This window comes from Salmo trutta, chromosome 15 (genome assembly GCF_901001165.1).
Source record: "Salmo trutta chromosome 15, fSalTru1.1, whole genome shotgun sequence".
NCBI classification, from domain to species: domain Eukaryota; kingdom Metazoa; phylum Chordata; class Actinopteri; order Salmoniformes; family Salmonidae; genus Salmo; species Salmo trutta.
In genome coordinates this window covers 26,448,156-26,472,025 of record NC_042971.1, presented here as the reverse complement: position 1 = coordinate 26,472,025, position 23,870 = coordinate 26,448,156, and the positions used below count along the sequence as shown (strand labels likewise).

The 23,870-nt window shown below is 42.9% G+C and overlaps 1 protein-coding gene across 6 annotated transcripts in view; it reads right to left on the bottom strand.

The window, feature by feature from the left end:
• Positions 1-23,870, bottom strand: part of arhgap32b (Rho GTPase activating protein 32b) — a 232,009-nt gene that overhangs the window by 12,078 nt on the left and 196,061 nt on the right. For all 6 annotated transcript variants that reach the window (XM_029690801.1, XM_029690800.1, XM_029690802.1 and 3 more), the window contains 5 exons: positions 16,619-16,768; positions 6,793-6,895; positions 4,665-4,809; positions 3,772-3,854; positions 1,417-1,524 (listed from right to left, as the gene is read on the bottom strand). In XM_029690801.1, the coding sequence (XP_029546661.1) occupies positions 1,417-1,524; positions 3,772-3,854; positions 4,665-4,809; positions 6,793-6,895; positions 16,619-16,768 (589 nt within the window). The remainder of the gene's footprint in view (positions 1-1,416; positions 1,525-3,771; positions 3,855-4,664; positions 4,810-6,792; positions 6,896-16,618; positions 16,769-23,870) is intronic.

Sequence of the window (23,870 nt, the reverse complement as noted above, 5' to 3'; positions counted from 1 at the left end):
GGTTTTCATCAAGGATCTCTGTACTTTGCTCTGTTCATCTTTGCCTTGATCCGGAGTAGTCTCCCAGTCCCTGCCGCTGAAAAACATCCCCACAGCATGACGATGCCACCACCATGCTTCACCGTAGAGATGGTGCCAGGTTTCCTCCAGACATGACGTTTGGCATTCAGGCCAAAGAGTTCAATCTTGGTTTCATCAGACATGACAATCTTATTTCTCATGGTCTGAGAGTCCTTTAGGTGCCTTTTGGCAAACTCCAAGCGGGCTGTCATGTGCCTTTTACTGAGGCGTGGCTTCCGTCTGGCCACTCTACCATAAAGGCCTGATTGGTGGAGTCCTGTCATGGAGCTCTACGGACAATTCTTTCGACCTCATGGCTTGGTTTTTGCTCTGACATGCACTGTCAACTGTGGGACCTTATATAGACAGGTGTGTTCCTTTCCAAATCATGTCCAATCAATTGAATTTACCACAGGTGGATTCCAATCAAGTTGTAGAAACATCTCACAAATGTGGAAAAAAAGAAGGGATCTGAATACTTTCCGAATGCACTGTAGGACCTGCTTCAAATTATCACTTTAACACTCAACATAGCCACTTCATTTGCACACTCGCTCCATAGTAGCTGAATAAAATAGAAAGGATATTTTTCCTAAGTTCAATTATATTCTTCTTACTATAAAGTCATATAAAACAAAATAATGGCATGGGACTTATAAGCATATCTTGTCAGCTCAATGAACAAGCCTACAGCCTATGGCATGGAGCATAGAGAAATAACATAGGCCTACAGTAGGCCAACTAATTCTGTTCTTCTGAAATACATTTTCTTCATATCATAATGTTTCTTTAGACTGGAATAAAACAAATAGAGGTATTGTGACGATGTATATTAAATTGATGTATTATACTTATAAATGTAGATGTTCCAAAGGCGTGCATCAGCGGCTTGTATGTGTGGAGGCCTGGAGATACTAAACATGTTTATGTTAATTAACGGTCAATTACCGTGAGACCGGCAGTCTTTTGCATGACAATAACCAGCTGACGAAATTTCATGACCGCCACAGCCCAACTTCCACAAAAATGCAGAATAATTAGTTTGTTTCCTATATTTTACATTTACATTTTAGTCATTTAGCAGACGCTCTTATCCAGAGCGACTTGCAGTAGTGAATGCATACATTTCATAAATTTTTTCTCTCCGTACTGGTCCCCCATGGGAATCGAACCCACAACCCTGGCGTTGCAAACACCATGCTCTACCAACTGAGCCACACTATTGTCATATCATAGCTATTTTCGGTACAAGATCAACTGCAGTTACTCAGCGCAACCTATATGTACTAGTACAATTGATAACACTGGTGAGATATGAACAATAACCTGACATTGAACAAGATAATGTTGTCTGACCTCAGTAGGTTGGGGGCCCAGACAATGGCCAGGTTCTTGCTGTGCATGTTGGTGATGTAGCTGAAGGTGGCCAGTTGGGACAGGTGCCTCATGAGGAACTCCAGAGTCCTGAGAACAGGATGGGGGATGAAACACACATTTACACCAGTTCTATGACTAATTCTACAGAAGTATGTTTTATCTACTTGTATAAGATCATAATGTTCTAAAACTGTTTGAGTGGAATACATTAACCATCCATTATGTTTGTATAATATACCCTATATATACACAAAAGTATGTGGACACCCTTTCAAATTAGTGGATTTTGACATTTCAGCCACACCCATTGCTGACAGGTGTAGAAAACCGAGCACACAGCCATGCAATCTCCATAGACAAACATTGGCAGTAGAATGGCCTTACTGAAGAGCCCATTGACTATGAACGGTGGATGCCATCTTTCATAGGACGCCACCTTTCCAACAAGTCAGTTTGTTTCTGCCCTGCTAGAGCTGCCCCGGTCAACTGTAAGTGCTGTTATTAGGAAGTGGAAACGTCTAGGAGCAACAACGGCTCAGCTGCAAAGTGGTAGGCCACATAAGCTCACTGAACAAGACTGCCAAGTGCTGAAGCGTGTAGAGCGTTAAAAACGTCTGTCCTCGGTTGCAACACTTACTGAGTTCCAAACTGCCTCTGGAAGCAACGTCAGCACAAGAACTGTTCGTCGGGAGCTTCATGAAATGGGTTCATGGGTTGAACCCCACACAAGCCTAAGATCACCACACGCAATGCAAAGTGTCGGCTGGTGTGATGTAAAGCTCGCCGCCATTGGACTCTGGAGCAGTGGAAAGACGTTCTTCTGAAGTGGTGAATCCCGATGGACGAATCTGGGTTTGGCAGATGCTACCTGCCCCAAAGCATAGTGCTAACTGTAAAGTTTGGTGGAGGAGGAATAATGGTTTGGGGCTGTTTTTCATGGTTCGGGCTAGGCCTCTTAGTTCCAGTGAAGGGAAATCTTAATACTACTGCATACAATTATATTTTTTACAATTCTGTGCTTCCAACTTTGTGGCAACAGTTTGGGGGAAGGCCCTTTCCTGTTTCAGCATGACAATGTCCCCGTGCACAAAGCGAGGTCCATACAGAAATGGTTTGTCGAGATCGTTGTGGAAAAACTTGACTGGCCTGCACAGAGCCCTGACCTCAATCCCATCGAACGACTGCGCAATACTGATGCGAGCCAGGCCTAATCGCCCAACATCAGTGCCCGACCTTACTAAAGGTCTTGTGGTTGAATGGAAGCAAGTTCTGGCAGCAAAAATGTTATAACATCTAGTGGAACACCTTCCCAAAAGAGTGGAGGGGACCAGGGGGGGGACCAACTCCATATTAATGCCCATGATTTTGGAATATGATGTTCAACGAGCAGTTGTCCACATACCTTTGGTCATGTAGTTCATATAATGTGTCTCTATCATTGTTAATGTTTGACATCCTTCCCAATGCATTTTTTTTTTACACAGAACCAAAATATAAATGCATCATGTAAAGTGTAGATCCCAGGTATGTTCCATATGCAGCACAAAAAGCTAATTTCTCTAAATTTTTCTGCACAAATTTGTTTACATCCCTGTTAGTGAGCATTTCTCCTTTGACCAAGATAATCCATCCACGTGCGGCATATCAAGAAGCTAATTAAACAGCATAATCATTACACAGGTGAATCTTGTGCTGGGGACAAAAGGCCACTCTAAAATGTGCATTTTTGTCACACAACACAATGCCGCAGATGTCTCAAGTTGAGGGAGCGTGCAATTGGCATGCTGACTGCAGGAATGTCCACCAGAGCTATTGCCAGAGAATTTAATGTTAATTTCTCTACCATAAGCCGCCCCCCAACATCGTTTTAGAGAATTTGGCAGTACGTCCAACTGGCCTCTGGATCATGTGTACGACCACGTGTTCCAGTTCTCGCCAATATCCAGCAACTTCGCACAGCCATTGAGGAGGAGTGGGCCAACATTCCACAGGCCACAATCAACAGCCTGATCAACTCTATGCAAAGGAGATGTGCTGCATGAGGCAAATGGTGGTCACAACAGATACTGACTGGTTTTCTGATCCACCCATATTTGTTTTTTTAAGGTATCTCTGGCTAACAGATGCATATCTGTATTCCCAGCCATATAAAATCCATCGATTAGGGCCTAATGAATTTATTTCAATTGACTGATTTCCTTATATGAACTGCAACTCAGTAAAATCTTTGAAAATGTTGCGTTTATTGACATAGATTGACACCCTGTTATGGAGACAGCACTGTGTGTTGTAGCCTGTGTGTTCCTGCAGGGGGCAGCGTGGCTTTGCGCTAACCTGTAATGCGGAGGCGGCAGCTGCTGAATGACATCATGTATTTTGATGAGCCGCTCCTCGTCTGTCGCTGCTGACACGGCCTCCTGTGGAGCGGAAAGGAACAAGGGAGATGGAGAGGAGGATGGAGGGAGGAGAGTGGTAGGGATCAGTGCCTCTGCGTTAAGAAGTGCTTCATTAACACGACACCTTCACGCAGTCAGTCGGCCAGGGCCGGTGTAGAGGCAGAACACTCTCCCCGCCACCCTTCCCTTCCATAGCAACCAGCAAACATTTACACCATCTTTAAAGGCTATAGCCAAGACCATTTTGTTTGGCGAAGGGTTTTATTTCAAGTCGGAGTGAGTTTTGTATTTGTAATACTAGTCGTTTAAAGTGGGTGCCATGCGCTTAGGTTTTGGAGTGGGGGTTCCAAGATAAGTCCTCCAACAGTGTATTTAGTCTTTGGTAAATCGAGAATGTGATCACTGAGGGCCTATGACAATCTTCATATTTTACTTAGGGGGGAAAAGTGTCAGATTAGCTCATCCTCATAACATATACAGTACTTCTTAACCTTGAGATAATTGACACTGGGTCTTGAACATACCCCCCACAGAGACAGAGAAAAAAAAAAGTATTTTGGACAGGGAAATTGGACGCCAGTTCAGGACAATGGAAAACCTAACAAATACTATCCACAAAGAGACAGAGCAGGGTTTCTCTTGGGCCAAGGGCATTATGCAACATTGCAACACTGTAGAGCTCTCAAACCAAAACAAAAAGGGTCTCGTAACTAGGGGGACGCCAAGCGGCAGCAGCATTTTAGTGTGAGAAATCGTGATGTTTTTGTTTTGGGTGGAGGAGAAGGACACTCCGGGTGCAGTCCCCGTGCTGTGCCAAGAGCAGGTCCTTACGGAGAATTTCTCGTAGAGCTGATAGGTGAGCAGGGGGTTGGGCAACTCGCGGAAGTAGAGCTTGCACAATGAGCCCACGCAGTGGATGTCCTGGATGTACACGTCTTTGGTCAGGTCGGGGATCTGCTCCGAGTCAAACTCATGCCTAGCGGAGGGAGGGATAGAAAGACATGGATGGAGAGCGAGAGGGGAGGGGGTGATAGAAGGAAAGAGCGGATTGAGCGAGAAAGAGAGAGACAGATTCATAGACAGAGAGAGCGAGCAAGTAAGTAACACAGAAAAACAGACAAATCAAGAGAGGAAAATAGAACCACTCCTCCCATTGCAAAGAGGTGTTGGTTCATCTCTTCATCTTAGTTTTACATTTTAGTAATTTAGCAGATGCTCTTATTCAGAGGAACTTACAGTAGTGAGTGCATACATTTTCATGCGTTTGTCATACTGTTCTGTGTTGAGTTTTGTGACCTGAAGAACTCATGATAAATCCATGGAATATGAACTACTATGTAAATAAACAGAGCGTTCTGGACAGGACACTCCCTTTATAAATGTTTAGAAGTTTCTAACGGGAAGCTGCCATCAATAACTCTTACTTCATAAACAAACCCTCATTTCTTTGTTGAAACCTCAGAGATGATGAAATTGTCTGGGCGCTTTTCGGTGAATACACTGAGTGTACAAAACATCCTAATATTGAGTTGCACCCCTTCTGCCCTCAGAACAGCTTTAGTTCGTCAGGACATGGACTCTACAAGGTGTCGAAAGTGTTCCACAGGGATGCTGGTCTGTGTTGACTCCAATGCTTCCCACTGTTGTGTCAAGTTGACTGGATGTCCTTTGGATGGTGGACCATTCTTGATACACATGGGAAACTGTTGAGTGTGAAAAACCCAGCAGTGTTGCAGTTCTTGACACACTCAAAACGGTGCGCCTGGCACCTACTACAATACCCCGTTCAAAGGCACTTAAATATTTTGTCTTGCCCATTCATCCTCTGGATGGCGCACATACACAATCCATGTCTCAATGCTTAAAAATCATTTTTTAACCTGTCTCCTCCCCTTCAACTACACTGATTGAAGTGGATTTAACAAGTGACATCAATAATAAGCTTTCACCTGAATTCACCTGGTCACTGTGTCACGGAAAGAGCAGATTTTCCTTAAGTTCTGTACATTCAGTGGCATGTGGAATTGTGGTGTCGTCCTAAATGGAACATTATATTAATGATGTAATCCTAGACAACCAAGGTGTACATTTGCAGTTGGGATGTTCAACAGTGGGTTTAACAATTGGAAATCTACATTTTAAGACGGTTCCTAAATCTCAATCCTGAGTTAAACCATGCAAATAATTAATCGCAGGGTTAGGATTATACTTATTCGGGAGAAAAAAAAAAGAAAAAAAAAAAGCCCCATAAAATACAACAAACCCACACCATTTCACGCTTGGCTTCGAGACGCCAAACATTCCTTCCTCTTCACAGTCTAAAATGTTATAATTACAGGGTGAGATACTGGGAGTTCTCAGTTGGCAGAGTGCAACAATGTCACTTACTTGGACTGTTTGAGGACAAAATGAACAGTGCAAAAATGGGAAGAGAACAGTTAGGGGTTGTTTCACGGCCAGTCAACAGGTTTTTGACGAGCGATGCCCACGCGCAAGCATGTACACACACACCCACCCATCCGTGTTGTTGAGGGATGCCCACCGTGCCCACACACAGGGGTAAATCCACATTTCGCATGCCAAGGAAAAGAGAATGGGAATTTCTGTTGAAAGTGCAACTTATCTTTGATGGAATTTTGTTGACATGTATGGTACAGGTGCATTACGTTTAGGAGTTGGGTTTTACCCTTTACTTACTGTGACGAGAGCTGTATTCATGAACATGAACTGATATTGAGTACAATGGCACCTGGTAGTCAAGGTCCACGATGTTATAAAAATACCTTTGCCTTCTATGTCCACTGAGGGCTTTTGTGCAGAACAGAACAAATTCTCAGATGTTGGTGGCTGGTGTACACTTGAGATTAGGTCTATGAACGCCCTATGAGGCAGACCCATGTTTAACGGGTAGCACTGACAAATCTGTGTGCGTGAGAGAGTGTGTGTGTGCGTGTCTTACCGTAGTTTCTGGATGTTGGAGGCAATTCCAGAGAGGCGGTACATGCCGTCCACCACGCCATGTTTCTCGATGAACTCCGTGCAGCTCTTGAGTACCTGGGGAACTGGAGCAGGAAACACAATGCCAGAGAACACAAGACACTCAGACAACTTTAAAAAGGGCATCTCTACTTCAATCAATCGATGTGCACCGGAACACTGCAAGGTCGAAAAGAGGGACCTTCTGTCTTCCTCCTTTCTAAAGAACAAGCACATATTCTTCCTCAGGGGAACACCAGGTAAAAGCTTTTATGTTCTCCGATAAAGAAAAACATGAGCTTCCATTGATCAAAAGCAACGTCTTGTGAAGAATCTTCAAGTTGATCACAGGTACCAAGAATACAACCTGGAGAAAACCAAATCAAGGCATTCCGCAAGTTGATTTTCAAAAGGCAATATTTGAAAGTTGAAGTCCGCAAAGCTTTGAGCTGCCAGATTCACATCATACCAACCCTTGCTTTCAAAATGGGCACTTATATTCTTTACTGTTCCTAGTCTCAGTAGATATCTGGACAAGATAATCAGATAACACGTCATGGCCTGGTTAGGAAGGTGACCAAGAAACCACATGGTCACTCTGACAGAGCTCCAGAGTTCCTCTTTGGAGATGGGAGAACCTTCCTGAAGCACAACCATCTCTGCAGCACTCCACCATCAGGCCTTTATGGTAGAGTGACCAGATAGAAGCCACTCCTCAGTAAAAGTCACATGACAGCCTGCTAAGAGTTTGCCAAAAGGCACCTAAAGGACTCAGACCATGAGAAACAAGATTCTCTGGTCTGATGAAACCAAGATTGATCTCCTTGGCCTGAATGCCAAGAGCTACAGCTGGAAGAAACCTGGCACGGTGAAGCATGGTGGTGGCACCATTATACTATGGGGATGTTTTTCAGCGGCAGGGACTGGGAGAATAGTCAGGATAAAGGATGAACGGAGTAGAGGTCGGCCGATTATGATTTTTCTCCGCCGATACCGATTATTGGAGGGCCAAAAAGCCGATACCGATTAATCGGCCGATTTGTTTTGTTTATTTATTTGTAATAATGACAATTACAACAATACTGAATGAACACTTATTTTAACTTAATATAATACATCAATAAAATCAATTTAGCCTCAAATAAATAATGAAACATGTTCAATTTGGTTTAAATAATGCAAAAACAAAGTGTTGGAGAAGAAAGTAAAAGTGCAATATGTGCCATGTAAAAAAAGCTAACGTTTAAGTTTCTTGCTCATAACATGAGAACATATGAAAGCTGGTGGTTCCTTTTAACATGAGTCTTCAATATTCCCAGGTAAGATGTTTTAGGTTGTAGTTATTATAAGAATTATAGGACTATTTCTCTCTATACGATTTGTATTTCATATACCTTGACTATTGGATGTTCTTATAGGCACTTTAGTATTGCCAGGATAACAGTATAGCTTCCTTCCCTCTCCTCGCTCCTACCTGGGCTCAAACCAGGAACACCGACAACAGCCACCCTCGAAGCAGCGTTACCCATGTAGAGCAAGGGGAACAACTACTCCAAGTCTCAGAGCGAGTGACGTTTGAAACGCTATTACCGCCCCCCCGGCTAACTAGCTAGCCATTTCACATCGGTTACACCAGCCTAATCTCGCAATGCATTGCGAAGGGCTGTTTGAATGAACGCTTACGAGCCTGCTGCTGCCTACCATCGCTCTATCAAAACATAGACTTAATTATAACATAATAACACACAGAAATACGAGCCGTAGGTCATTAATATGGTCGAATCCGGAAACTATCATCTCGAAAACAAAACGTTTTTCCTGTCAGTGAAACACGGAACCGTTCCGTATTTCATCTAACGGGTGGCATCCCTAACTCTAAATATTCCTGTTACATTGCACAACCTTCAATGTTATGTCATAATTACGTAAAATTCTGGAAAATTAGTTCGCAACGAGCCAGGCGGCCCAAACTGTTGCATATACCCTGACTGCGTGCAATGAACACAAAATGACACAATTTCACCTGGTTAATATTGCCTGCTAACCTGGATTTCTTTTAGCTAAATATGCAGGTTTAAAAATATATACTTCTGTGTATTGATTTTAAGAAAGGCATTGATGTTTATGGTTAGGTACAGTCGTGCTACGATTGTGCTTTTTTCGCAAATGCGCTTTTGTTAAATCATCCCCCGTTTGGCGAAGTCGGCTGTCTTTGTTAGTTAGAAATAGTCTTCACAGTTCGCAACGAGCCAGGCGGCCCAAACTGCTGCATATACCCTGCATCTGTTTGCAAGAGAAGTGACACATTTTCCCTAGTTAAAATAAATTCATGTTAGCAGGCAATATTAACTAAATATGCAGGTTTAAAAATATATACTTGTGTATTGATTTTAAGAAAGGCATTGATGTTTATGGTTGGAGCAATGTGTACCTAAGCGATTTTATGCAATGCAGGACAGGCTAGATAAACTAGTGATATCATCAACCATGTGTAGTTAACTAGTGATTATGATTGATTGATTTTTATAAGTTTAATGCTAGCTAGCAACTTACCTTGGCTTCTTACTGCATTCGCATAACAGGCAGGCTCCTCGTGGAGTGCAATGTAAAGCAGGTGGTTAGAGCGTTGGACTAGTTAACCGTAAGGTTGCAAGATTGAATCCCCGAGCTGACAAGGTAAAAATCTGTCGTTCTGCCCCTGAACAAGGCAGTTAACCCACCGTTCCTAGGCAGTCATTGAAAATAAGAATGTGTTCTTAACTGACTTGCCTAGTTAACTAAAGGTAAAAAAAAAAAATAATTAAAAACATTTTTTTTAAAAGTAACAAAAAAAATTAAAAACGGCCTAATCGGCGTCCAAAAATAGCGATTTCCGGTTGTTATGAAAACTTGAAATCGGCCCTAATTAATCGGCCATTCCGATTAATCGGTCAACTTCTAGAACGGAGCAAAGTACAGAGAGATCCTTGATGAAAACCTGCTCCAGAGTGCTCAGGACCTCAGACTAGGGCAAAGGTGCACCTTCCAACAAAACAACGACTAAGCACACAGCCAAAACAATGCAGGAGTGGCTTTAGGACAAGTCTCTGAATGTCCTTGAGTGGTCCAGCCAGAGCCCGGACTTGAACCCGATTGAAGATCTCTGCACAGACCTGAAAATAGCTGTGCAGCGACGCTCCCCATCCAACCTGACAGAGCTTGAGAGGATCTGCCGAGAAGAATGGGAGGAACTCCCCAAATACAGGTGCCAAGCTTGTAGCATCATACCCAAGAAGACTCGAGGCTGTAATCGCTGCCAAAGGTGCTTCAACAAAGTACTGAGTAATGGATCTGAATACTTAAGTAAATGTGATGTTTTCTTTTAATTATTTATAAATTTGCAAAATTTTCTAAAAACCTGTTTTTGCTTTGTCATTGAGGTATTGTGTGTCGATTGATGAGGGAAAAAACTATTTAATACATTTTAGAATAAGGCTGTAACGTAACAAATTCTGGAAAAAGTCAAGGGGTCGAATGCCCGGTAACTCAATGAATGGGCGAGGGCACTAGAACAGTCTGCAGCACTCTGTCTCACCTTATTAGACTCTGAAGTAAAATGTCTACTGTTAGCAGATGATCTGGTGCTTCTGTCCCCAACCATGGAGGGCCTACAGCAGTACCTACATCTTCTGTACAGATTCTGTCAGACTTGGGCCCTGACAGGTAATCTCAGTAAGACAAAAATAATGTTTTTCCTAAAAAAGGTCCAGTTGCCAGGACCATAAATACACATTTCACCTAGACACTGTTGCCCTAGAGCACATAAAAAACTATACCTACCTCAGCACCACTGGTAACTTCCACAAAGCTGTGAACGATCTGAGAGACAAGGCAAGAAGGGCCTTCTACGCCACCAAAAAGAAACATAATTTGACATCCCAATTAGGATCTGGCTTAACTTACTTCAATCAGTTATGGAACCCATTGCCCTTTATGGTTGTGAGGGCGGGGCCAACCAAGAATTCACAAAATAGGACAAACACCAAATTGAGACTCTGCATGCAGAATTCTGTAAAAACATCCTCTGTGTACAATGTAAAACCCCAAACAATGCATGCAGAGCAGAATTTGGAGGATTCCCGGAATTATGAAATCCATAAAAGAGCAATTCAATTCTACAATCACCTAAAAATAAGTGATTCTCAAACCTTCATAACCAAGCCCTCACCTACAGAGGGATGAACCTGTAGAAGAGTCCTCTCTGCCAGCTGGTATGGGGACTCTGCTCACTAACACAAACAGACCCCACAGAGCCCCAGGACAGCAACACAATTAGACCCAACCCCAGTCATGACAAAACAAAAAGATATTACTTGACACATTGGAACGAATCAACAACAAAAACCGGAGCAAACTGGAATGTTATTTAGGCCTAAAATTAAGAAAATCCTTGACTATGTACAGACTCCGTGAGCGTAGCCTTGCTAGTGAGAGAGGCCGCCATCGGCAGATCTGGCTCTCAAGGGAAGAGCTGCACATCCGAACCTCCTGTATAACCATATCAGAGACACATATTTCCTTCATATTACACAAATCCACAAAGAATTTGAAAACAAATCCAATCTTGATACACTCCCATATCTATTAGGTGAAATACCACAGTAGCAAGATTTGTGACGTGTCGCCAAAAGAAAAGGGCAACCAGTGGAGCACAAACAGCATTGTAAATACACGCTATATTTATCTGTTTATTTTCCCTTTAATACTACAACTATTTGCATATTGTTGCAACACTGTACATAGCCAATAATATAACATTTGAAATATTTATATTCTTTCAAAATGTTTGTGAGTGTAATGTTTACTGTTCATTTTTGATTGTTTATTTCACTTGCTTTGGCAATGTACACGTTTCCAATGCCAATAAAGCCCTTGAGAGAAGGGGGGAGCGAGAGAAGAGGGGAGCGAGAGGAGAGAGAGAGGGGAGGAAAAAGATAAGGGAAGGAGAGAGCGAGAGAAGGGAAAGAGAGCACAGTCATTGGGCTGTTGTGTGTGTGTGTGTTGTAGTCAATCAAAATGTGTATGAGAGTCTCTTTGTATGTGTGTGCATGAGCGCGTGGGTGTGTGTGTGTGTGCATGCACATGGGGGCTGCCTCACCCCCACACCTGACACACCGACAGAGAATGAGACCATCTCGGAAGCAGCTGTTCCACCAAATTTCACACACAGTATGAAAGGCGGGGGGAGCGTACACTGTTCTTCGGCTGTCCCCCCAGGAGAACCCTTTCGGTTCCAGGTAGAACTCTTTTGGGTTCAATGAAGAATCCTCTGTGGAAAGGGTTCTCCTATATGGATTCTCCTATATGGAGAGTCGAAGAAACGTTTAAGGTTCTAGATAGCACCTACAGGTACAGGTTAAACTTCCCACAGTCCGTTCCAAACACCTCATATGGAGGTGAAAGTGGCTCAGCAAGTAAGGATTCTACCTTTTAGGGTGTTGTCTTTATTGGGTTCTGTCGTTGTAATCTGTAGTCTCTTAACCTCTTTGGCGTGTGTGAAGAAAATACAATTCTTATGACTAGCGTTGTCATGTACAGTTGAAGTCGGAAGTTTACATACACTTAGGTTGGAGTCATTAAAACTCGTTTTTCATCCAGTCCACAAATGTCTTGTTAACAAACTACAGTTTTGGCAAGTCGGTTAGGACATCTACTTTGTGCATGACAAGTAATTTTTCCAACTATTGTTTACATACAGATTATTTCACTTATAATTCACTGTATCACAATTCCAGTGGGTCAGACGTTCACATACACTAAGTTGACTGTGCCTTTAAACAGCTTGGAAAATTCCAGAAAATGATGTCATGGCTTTAGAAGCTTCTGATAGGCTAACTGACATCATTTGAGTCAATTGGAGGTGTACCGGTGGATGTATTTCAAGTCCTACCTTCAAACTCAGTGCCTCTTTGCTTGACATTATGGGAAAATCAAAAGAAATCAGCCAAGACCTCAGAAAAAAAATTGTAGACCTCCACAAGTCTGGTTCATTCTTGGTAGCAATTACCAAACGCCTGAAGGTACCACGTTCATCTGTACAAATAATAGTATGCAAGTATAAACACCATGGGACCACGCAGCCGGCATACCGCTCAGGAAGGAGACGCGTTCTGTCTCCTAGAGATGAACGTACTTTGGCGCGAAAAGAGCAAATCAATCCCAGAACAGCAGCAAAGGACCTTGTGAAGATGCTGGAGGAAACAGGTACAAAAGTATCTATATCCACAGTAAAACGAGTCCTATATGGACATAACCTGAAAGGCCGCTCAGCAAGGAAGAAGCCACTGCTCCAAAACCACCATAAAAAAGCCAGACTATGGTTGGCAACTGCACATGGGGACAAAGATCGTACTTTTTGGAGAAATGTCCGCTGGTCTGATGAAACAAAAATAGAACCGTTTGGCCATAATGACCATTGTTATGTTTGGAGGAAAAAGGGGGAGGCTTGCAAGCCGGAGAACACCATCCCAACCGTGAAGCACATGGGTGGCAGCATCATGTTGTGGGGGTGCTTTGCTGCAGGAGGGACTGGTGCACTTCACAAAATAGATGGCATCATGAGGAAGGGAAATGTGGATATATTGAAGCAACATCTCAAGACATCAGTCAGGAAGTTAGAGCTTGGTCGCAAATGCGTCTTCCAAATGGATAATGACCCCAAGCATACTTCCAAAGTTGTAGCAAAATGGCTTAAGGACAACAAAGTCAAGGTATTGGAGTGGCCATCACCAAGCCTTGACCTCAATCTTATAGAACATTTGTGGGCAGAACTTAAAAAGCATGTGTGAGCAAGGATGCCTACAAACCTGACTCAGTTACACCAGCTCTGTCAGAAGGAATAGGCCAAAATTCACCCAACTTATTGTGGGAAGCTTGTGGAAGGCTACCCAAAACGTTTGACCCAAGTTAAACAATTTAAAGGCAACGCTACCAAATACTAATTGAGTGTATGTAAACTTCTGACCCACTGGGAATGTGATGAAAGAAAGAAAAGCTGAAATAAATCACTCCACTATTATTCTGACATTTCACATTCTTAAAATAAAGTGGTGATCCTAACTGACCTAAGACCGGGAATTTTTACTAGGATTAAATGTCAGCAATTGTGAAAGACTGAGTTTAAATGTATTTGGCTAAGGTGCATGTAAACTTCCGACTTCAACTGTATGATGATAGTCAACGATAGAGTTACTTTAAGCACATCACACGAGGGAGAAGCTAGCTTATGACATCATATAACATTTGTCTAGGCCTGCATTTATGTGACATTCAAAGACGACATTTGACAGCTTGGTATGAAAGCTGTGCTGCTCATACAGACATACAGCAACTGAGGCTGACCTATAAAGTCAGGACAGATGTCATCTCCGGAGCTGTGCAGTGATGTCATGTCATCTACCCCTGATGTCATCCCCTATCTCGTTACTGTTGGGGAGCACTACTCTGCTCCAGTTTGAAAGGTAAATGGTTTTGTCGTTTGACATCTATCTCCGTTCCGACGGCTCTGGCTGGCTGTCCGTCATAAGAGTTACCATCTCTGAGATCGCAAGTCTGTCATCTCCTTTCTCACATGACAGATGTGTGTGTGTAAACAAACACAGCACGTGCTTATATAATGAGGACAACTCAAGACATGCGATTTGAAGACCGTCTGACTCTTCATTCACAAAGACTGAAAAGCATTTAAAACCACTGCCATTCAAATATAAGCGGAATATGTGCTATGTACGTAGTATACAAATTGCCAAAGATAAACCTATCAATTAGAGTATTATTTCCTAGACGGAAGCCTGCTTCTCTTAAAGCCACACCACTGACAACATGGGCAGTATTGTACTTGTGCAACAGTATGAGTCCTGCCACTGTGATGCAGTGTGATGGCGGCCAATCTGAACAGAGCAGAAGAGGCTAGTCGTGGTGAAGATGGCTGACAGAACAGACGGCTCAGAATGGATTTGGGGGCAAACAAAGCATGTGTTGCCAGATCCCTCAGGCTCCAGATCAGTGGCGAGGCGAAATCTCCCTTTAACCACACTGCCGACTAGACCACTTTCTGTAAGCCACCTCAGTTGCCGTGGCAACCCTCCCTGGGCACCGGAGGGTGGTCGGGTTCACTCTGCATGCCCGGCCCATCGAGCTGTATGGGTCAGTGAACAACAGCTCAATCTCAGAGTACATTTTTTTATATTAACTTATCTGACCACAATCTCAAATTCGCAGTAGAGAGAAGTCAGGAGAAAATAGAGTTCTTGGATCTTACAATCCACTAAAATAAAGAAAACAAGTTGGAGTCTACTGTCTTCCGCAAGCCTCAGAGTTGGAATACACTTTTACACGCAGACAGTAACCACCCGGGTTACTGTCTGCGTCAATTCCTAAGACTCAGACGTAACTGTAGTACAAACATAGATTCAGAGCGCAAAGCTAATGATATGCACACCAGGTTCCTGCAATGCGGGTATAATAAGGGTGTCATTGAACAGGCCTATACCCTTGCTAGAGAGACTGAACGTCAAAGCGTACTTTCTGGTACTGACAGATACCAGGACAAAACGCCCCCACATTTGTATTTTTCCATGGAGAACAGCCCATGTGCCGGTTGTGTCAAATCCATTGTATTGAAACACTGGAACATCTTCAAAAGTGACCCAAATGTACGAGAGTTCACCACATTGCCACCCTTGCATCTGTTTACCCGAGAACAGGTAAAGAATACAAAATATAAAGATTCAGTAATTGTAGCACCACAAATGTGATATACCTGCTCAAATACATCTGCTGGGCTTCTTACTCTATATTGGTCAAACTAAACAAGCATTGAATCTTCGCATCGCAGAACATAAGGCTGCTATTCGAAATAAAACCACGGACTATGCTATTGCGTTCCACTGCATCGAAGCCAACCATGGCTCACCTTCCTCCCTGCACTTTGTAGCCATAGAACATGTCTAATTTCACCAAGGAGGTGATGTCGTACGTAAATTAAAACAAAGAAGTACTCTGGCAGTACTCCTTAGACACTGTGGATCCGAAGGGGCTAAACAATGATTTTTCACTGTCCTCATTTCTATAATGTTGTTGCCTTGATTTTTAGGGTCTCTGTGTCTCCTGATTCAGACACCCAAATATCACCTATGTATATTTAGACACTATTTCTCTTTATTTATTTTTACATTGTGTGTCAATAGGCCACTGGGCTATAAATAGGAGCTAAGTGCAATGATCAGGTCTGAGGAAGACATCAGATTGATGTCGAAACGTCAGTCATCTGTTTGCATCCTGTACAATGGATTAAAGTGCCCTTTTTCGTTGTTGAGTGCTCCAACTCCTTTTTATCTGGAGTTAGTCCTTTTGGAAGTATTTCTTGGTAAGCCATTCTCCTGATTTTTGTCATTGTTGTTGAGTAGCCATCTTCTTCTTTGTTTGCTGAAGCGTGAAAGCCCACCTGAACTCTCAACAGCTCAACCTTGCTCTAGCCTCTACCGGAGTTGAGACAAGTTTGAGCCGAGCCTTGCATTACAGCAATGTTAGGTGGAGACTAGTCGACCCTTTCACCATACTGTGAGTGACCATATTGCACAAAGAAGGGCGACTGTTCATCCTGAGAACACCCCTCAGCATGTTAGTGTTTGCACGTGTGCGTTTCAAGTCGCCAAAACACCACAAATGAGGTCAAAGCTGAAGAACGTCTGCGAGTATGTGTGTGTGAGAGAGCGCAAGAGAAAGAGAGTGAGTGAGAGACAGAGAGAGTGAAAGAGAGTACGTCTCACCATCGTGGCCCGAGTTGAGGAGGTGCTCTCCCAAGTCACAGCCAAACACCCTCTCCCGGAGGATTCCCCTCTGCTTCAGCTTCTGCTTGGTAGGCCGGGACTTCATGAAGGTGCGCAGGAACGTGATCAGCTTCCCGTGCTTCTTAGACACTGCCGGAAACAGAGAAACACACAATATGCTTAATACACACTCTCACACTTGCAGGTGTTCAGCTGGTGTTGACAGCCCACACAATGTGAAATAACGCATTTAAAATGGTGAGCTGTGCAAAGTGATGCATGCATACCAGTAAAGTCAGCATGCTTTCATTAGATCTTTGCAAAATGTTCAATCCAAGGTTCAATGGAAACATAACACATCAGAGGTGGGAAAAAGTCTGAATAAGCCAGTCCCTGTGAATAGTCCCTGTTCCTGTGAACCTTCACAAGACAATTAATGGGTCTGGAAATAGGTCTAAGCCTTTCAAGTATGGACCCAGTTGTTTTATCCATTGGGAACAATGTGGAAAAGCTATCTAGTGAAAACCCGCAGCTTTTGGAGAGAACAATGGAGTTGGCATGCCCACAAACCTTTGTTCACAAATCCTCCACTGCAAATTGTAGATCACTGAGCCATATTTCCCACCCAAAAAGAGAATAGCGTTTCTCCAACGGAACACAAATAAGCCGTCCGCATTGGCTGACAGGTTGCAGGGGAAGCAACATTCCCTCTACAGACTGCAAACAAATAAGCTACCCTATTCCAGGGACACAACTTGTCTGAGTGACTCCACCACTCTCTTCAGAGATTAGGGGCTGTCCCCGACTAAAAAAAATATTGGTCGCCCGAAAGTAGTCTGTTCTTTCAACCAATCAATTGGTTTGGCCGGCAGGGATATCCTTGTCCTATCGCACACTAGCGACTCCTGTGGCGGGCCGGGCGCAGTCCACGCTGACACAGTCGCCAGGTGCACAGTGTTTCCTCCGACACATTGGTGCGGCTGGCTTCCGGGTTAAGTGGGCATTGTAGTGGCTTGGTTGGGTTTTGGAGGACGCACGGCTCTCGACCGTTGCCTCTCCCGAGTCCGTATGGGAGTTGCAGCGATGAGACAAGACTAACTACCAATTGGATACCACGAAATTGGGGAGAAAACGTGGTAAATAAAATAAAAAAATTGAATAATAATATCCTATAAATCACATTGGAGAAACGCTATTCTGTAACAAACTTGAAACATTCCATCAACTATTAAACTTGGGTCTCGCGCTAGCAAACATTCAACAACGTATAAAATATTCTGGGCCCTCAGAGTCTCCCGTGCCAGTGAGTTCGGGTCAGACACAGCTATTTGAGCAAGGTATAAGAACCAGGTAGGCCTATTTTATGACGTTTCCACTGGATCAGAGCATGACATTTTCCATTTCACGCTGAGTGTTTATCGAACGTAGGGACATTTATATGTCTACATTTGCTCGCAGGCCAGGTAGCCTATAGGCCTACGTCTATGAGTAATCAGGTGTGCGTCCTTACTCAACATTGACAGGAGCACTCCAAACAAAAAGACAATGACTAAATTGACAAAACTCGTAAATGCAATGAAATAAACCAAAATTTGTTTCTCAGAAATGTAGTATAGATTGTGCGCTCTGCAAACAACGTGTCCACTCCGACAATGAGAAAAATACTGGAATAATAATAATGTATTGAATGCATTAACAGAAATGACTAACCAAACAAACATTGTAGATTAAAAATAATAGGAATTCATGTTAAATGTCCTACTGGTGATGTATGTAATGGGGAATTAATAGACACTAACAATCAAATGCAAACAATTCACACAATGAAGTTATGAAACAATGAATGTGCACAAATTGGCAGGAGAGCGCGCATTCTGGAGAGAGACGTGCATTGTGCATCTTAGAAACACTCCCCTTATTCTTGGGCGCGACCTCCGCAAGGGATTAGTTCACGGAGATGGGCACAAATAAGACAGGTCTCGTGTGTCATAATTGTTTCTTTTTTTTAAATACAAATATATATATATCACACACACACACACACACACACACACACACACACACACACACACACACACACACACACACACAGAGAGAACAAAAATATAAATGCAACATGCAACAATTTCAACAGTTACAGTTCATATAAGGAAATCAGTCAATTTAAATAAATGTATTAGGCCCTAATCTATGGATTTCACAACTGGGCAGGGGTTCAGCCATGGGTGAGCCTTGGAGGGCATAGGACCACCCACTTGGCAGCCAGGGACCACCCACTGGGGAGCCAGGCCCAGCCAATCCAAGTTTCCCCCCCCCACAAAAGGGCCGTATTACAGACAGAAATACTCCTCACCCCCCCCACGTGGTCGGCAGTTGTGGGGCTGGTTGGACGTACTGCCATATTATCTAAAACGACGTTGGAGGCAGCTTATGGTAGAGAAATGAACATTCAGTTATCTGGCAACAGCTCTGGTGGACATTCCTGCAGGCAGCATGCCAACTGCTCCCTCAAAACTTGAGACATCTGTGGCATTGTGTTGTGTGACAAAACTTCACATTTTATAGTGGCTTTTTATTGTCCCCAGCACAAGGTTCACCTTTGTAATGATAATTCTGTTTAATCAGCTTCTTGATATGCTACACCTGTAAGGTGGATGGATTATCTTGACAAAGGAGAAATGCTCACTAACTGGGATGCAAACAAATTTGTGCACATTTGAGAGAAATAAGCTTCTTGAGTGTATTGAACATTTCTGGGATTTTTTTATTTCAGCCCATGAAACATGAGACCAACACTTTACATGTTGCGTTTATATTTTTGCTCAGTGTAGATATATTTGCCACTGCAATTTTTTTTAATATAAAATAATAATAAATAGATAGATAGATAGATAGATAGATAGGTTGACCAACAGCCTATTGACCAAACAATCGACCAGTCGACTAAGTGGGCTCAGCCCTACCAGACATATATAGTCGAAAGCACTTTCACTTGTGTCTATATTGAGTACAATTGACGAGAAGCACATTGCTTCTAAATCATGAACCATACTTTCTGTTTTGCTCCATTTCAAGTTAAGTGGAGCTAGGATTTCCCCTGTGAGAAAGTGAAAAATGTCTTGGTGCTGTATCCCACCACAAACTGCTGAAGCACCTTTGTTTACCAACTGTTGAGGCATCAAAAAGGCTTTGCATAACAAGTGGGTGTCGATGGAGCAATTGTATAGGCCTACACCGACTGTCACTGTTATTTAGGAACCCACATCAACTGAAGTGGATACGAGCGCAAGTCTGAAGATTGCTCTGCTCAACGTCAACTCCGCTGACAGCGAATGGGGAAATTCGAGAGATGCTCTTCAGAGAATCGAATCGACTGCGGGACAATGATGAGCTCATTGTTTAATACATCTTTGGCAAAAGCCTCCAAAATGAAAACCATATGGTTAAACTATCACACACGGTTGGGTAAAGCAACACACTGTACTCCGCAACATTAACTCTCAGATTTAAGACTAGCAGCAGGGCTAGATGATCGGGGTGATGCAACTTTCCCAGCGGTTGCTGAAAGCTTCGTATATCATGGTATGCATCTGGAAACCTATCAAATGTCTGAGTCATAGTCAGCGGGGCAGAGAGCTGCTCCTCTGGTGGTTGGACAGGGTGGAAGTCTCCACGGTCCACAGCAAGTCAAATTAGAGCCAGCTGTCTCACCCTGCGATCTGCATGAGGAACTCAAGCCAAAAAAATTATAATCAACTGGCATTCAAAAATGTGTGGAATTTTGACAGTTATGGGGAGCACTGTTGTGATAAATCAGGTGTGGCTGAAGGTAATGATATTTCAGGATGCTCATACAGTAATAAAACTTTAGACATTTTGAAAGGAGAGCGTCATTAATTAGGACTAGTAAGGCACTGTAAGCAGCATTATGAAATATGCCAACATAATGCAGGCCGCAGAGGCACACACAGTTTTCATACATGACTGTCAGAGTCAACACAAAGCAGCTACTGTCTGTTCTTTATCTTTACAACGTTCACAGTTAAGTACCAGTGTAAAGGGCACTAACAACAGTTATGGACTATAAAATAAAATAACTTGAGTCTTGACTTGGGCCTCATGACTCCAACTTGAGACTAATGACTTGAAATTATCTGGCCAGGTTTTGTAACATTTTGTTATTCATTTTGTGGCACAGTCTCTCCCTGGATGACTCTCCATGCAGCCAGAGTGTAGCCGCAGCGTCGCCCTTGGCTAGTGAAACACACTCTGCCCTCTGATTGGACCAGTAAACTGTCAATCAACACAGATCGGGTGAGCAAACAGACAGATTGCTGATTTGCTGTGCAGTGCAGATGTCAAATTGTAGGGAGAGAGGATTGCCATAATAAATAAATATGCAACTCCAACAATTGCTTGGTGATCAAGAAAATGAACTTACTTTGCAATCTAACTAGCAATGAGGCATCAAGCAACAATTACTAGCATAGGCCTACTGGCCTTTTGGTATTTCAAAATTGCTTGAAATTGATATTTTACTTAGAAGGTTGCATTTGGAATTTGTTGTTAAAATGTATTATTACTGTGGCGAACTCCCGCCAGTGGATAGCGCTTTGTTCTCTTGTTGAAATGTTTGCGGTTGCTTTTACACATTTAAATGCATATGTGGTAAATCTATATTCCATCTAATCCTACAATAATTGGTGTTTCATCATTCCATCGCCGTAGCGTTTATTGCAACACTTAGACATTTCATGCTTGGTTGTGACTCGAATAATAATGACTTGGTCTCACCACTAACAATAACATGCCATGTAGAACTTTTGCATAGCTATCCTCTCAGTCAACATCGATCGATAAAGCTATTCGCAATTAACCAGATTTCCTGCCAACATTTTTGTTTCTCCTACTCAGGCCATTCCCAAGATTATCCAGGGAAACGTTTGGATCAGAATATCAGTGGGAAATACAAGGATCTGTTCCTTCTGGGGCACGAAAAAATTCCACTCTCTGCACGCCATGACAGCTGCTGCTGAACTAACATGTGGAGAGGGAAAAAGAATGACAGAGGGGGAGAGAGAGAGAAACGAAGAGGAGCCAAAGCTTGGATGGAGGCCATAGACTGTGAGCTATCAAAACTGTTGTGATTGCTGGAGCACACGTGACAGTTGAGGCTCCAGTGCGCTCTGGGACCGGATGTGTGGTAAAGTAACCGTTACCGGCGTAATAGCAAACATCACGCTCGTCCTCTGCTATCGGCCCCGCATCAACAGCCACATTCAATTCCATTAGGTTGGGTCGTTTCAAAGGATGCGTGCAGGCAGAACATAGACGCAAACCACAAGGTCAAAGTTAGTGTTGAGAGGGGCATTGGTTGAAACTTCTCTGGAATTGAGATTGTTGCTTAGATTGCCGAGATAACACTGACAAAAAAGGTATGCTTATGCCATGAAACTAAACCATGCGTTTCCAAATGAAGTCCAATGGATATGTCTGTCGATTGAAGTCTTATCTACTTACAACATCAGTCCAACAATACTGCTGGAGAGAAATGTAAACGGAATCCAACTATTATGTCAACTTCATGTTCTATTAGGAGAGCCTTATTGCAACCTACTCACAATCAACATGCTTCAGGCTCCAGTTACCTGCTCAATTACCCCTCCCCCATCCCCCCTCTTTACAACAGACTCTATTAAACCCTTCCGCATACCTCTGTTCGGCTGGTGCGAACCGGTGTGCTTGCATACTCCATTAATACACATTCGCTTGAAAAATGAGAAAAAAGCATCAATAGTTTGTCCATCTTGAGATGCCGTAGCCAGTATACACTTCCTCAAAAGTCAGAATTAATCTAAGATAAAATTAATGACAGATTTCTTGAGTTGACATTTGAGATCTTATTCGCACAATTTTACACCTAAGATATTTGGTGCAGTATTTCTCAAGTGAATGACAACAAACCGTTGACCTATCACCAACGAAGGGGTGGAGCCTTCCGCTAGCTGAAAAAACACTTGCCCAAGACCAGAACGAACAAAATATCTCCAAATGTAGTCATAATATATGCAGGAACTGTTCTGAACTGTTTTGGATCGGAAGCATGCATTTTTAGAGAGTGGGAGCATTGTGCTGCCTTGAGCCAATGTTAACATTCTTCACCAAGGCAGGTCCTATGGTATTCCATGGGGAAAACTGCTATAGAATCTTGAAAAATGACACCATTGAGAGATTAATACATTAACACAGTATAATGGTCTTTTCCAATTATATGCAAGCTGTGGCCCAAAAATATATTTAATTGCCAGTGGTGTCCATGTGAGCCAGTTAAAACCTGTTAGGGCTAGGGGGCAGTATTTACACGGCCGGATAAAAAACGTACCCAATTTAATCTGGTTACTACTCCTGCCCAGTAACTAGAATATGCATATAACTATTGGCTTTGGATAGAAAACACCCTAAAGTTTCTAAAACTGTTTGAATGGTGTCTGTGAGTATAACAGAACTCATATGGCAGGCAAAAACCTGAGAAGATTTCATGCAGGAAGTGGCCAAGGTGTTGTTGTTCTTGCCTCTGTTTATTGAAGACTAAGGATCTTAGCTGTAACGTGACACTTCCTACGGCTCCCATAGGCTCTCAGAGCCCGGGAAAAAGCTGAACGATATCGAGGCAGCCTCTGGCTGAAACACATTATCGCCTTTGCCAAGTGGCAGATCAGAGGACAAAGGGCTTGGCAAAGTGCCCGAGTCGAGCACGTGCTTTATTTTCTTTCGTCTGTTTACCTAATTGCAGATTCCCGGTCGGAATATTATCGCTTTTTTACGAGAAAAATGGCATAAAAATTGATTTTAAACAGCGGTTGACATGCTTCGAAGTACGGTAATGAAATATTTAGAAATCTTTTGTCACGAAATGCGCCGTGCGCGTGACCCTTATTTACCATTCGGATAGTGTCTTGAACGCACGAACAAAACGCCGCTGTTGGAACATAACTATGGATTATTTTGGACCAAACCAACATTTGTTATTGAAGTAGAAGTCCTGGGAGTGCATTCTGACGAAGAACAGGAAAGGTAATCAAACTTTTCTAATAGTAAATCGGAGTTTGGTGAAGGCTAAACTTGCTGGGTGTCTAAATAGCTAGCCCTGTGATGCCGGGCTATCTACTTAGAATATTGCAAAATGTGCTTTCACCAAAAAGCTATTTTAAAATCGGACATATCGAGTGCATAGAGGAGTTCTGTATCTATA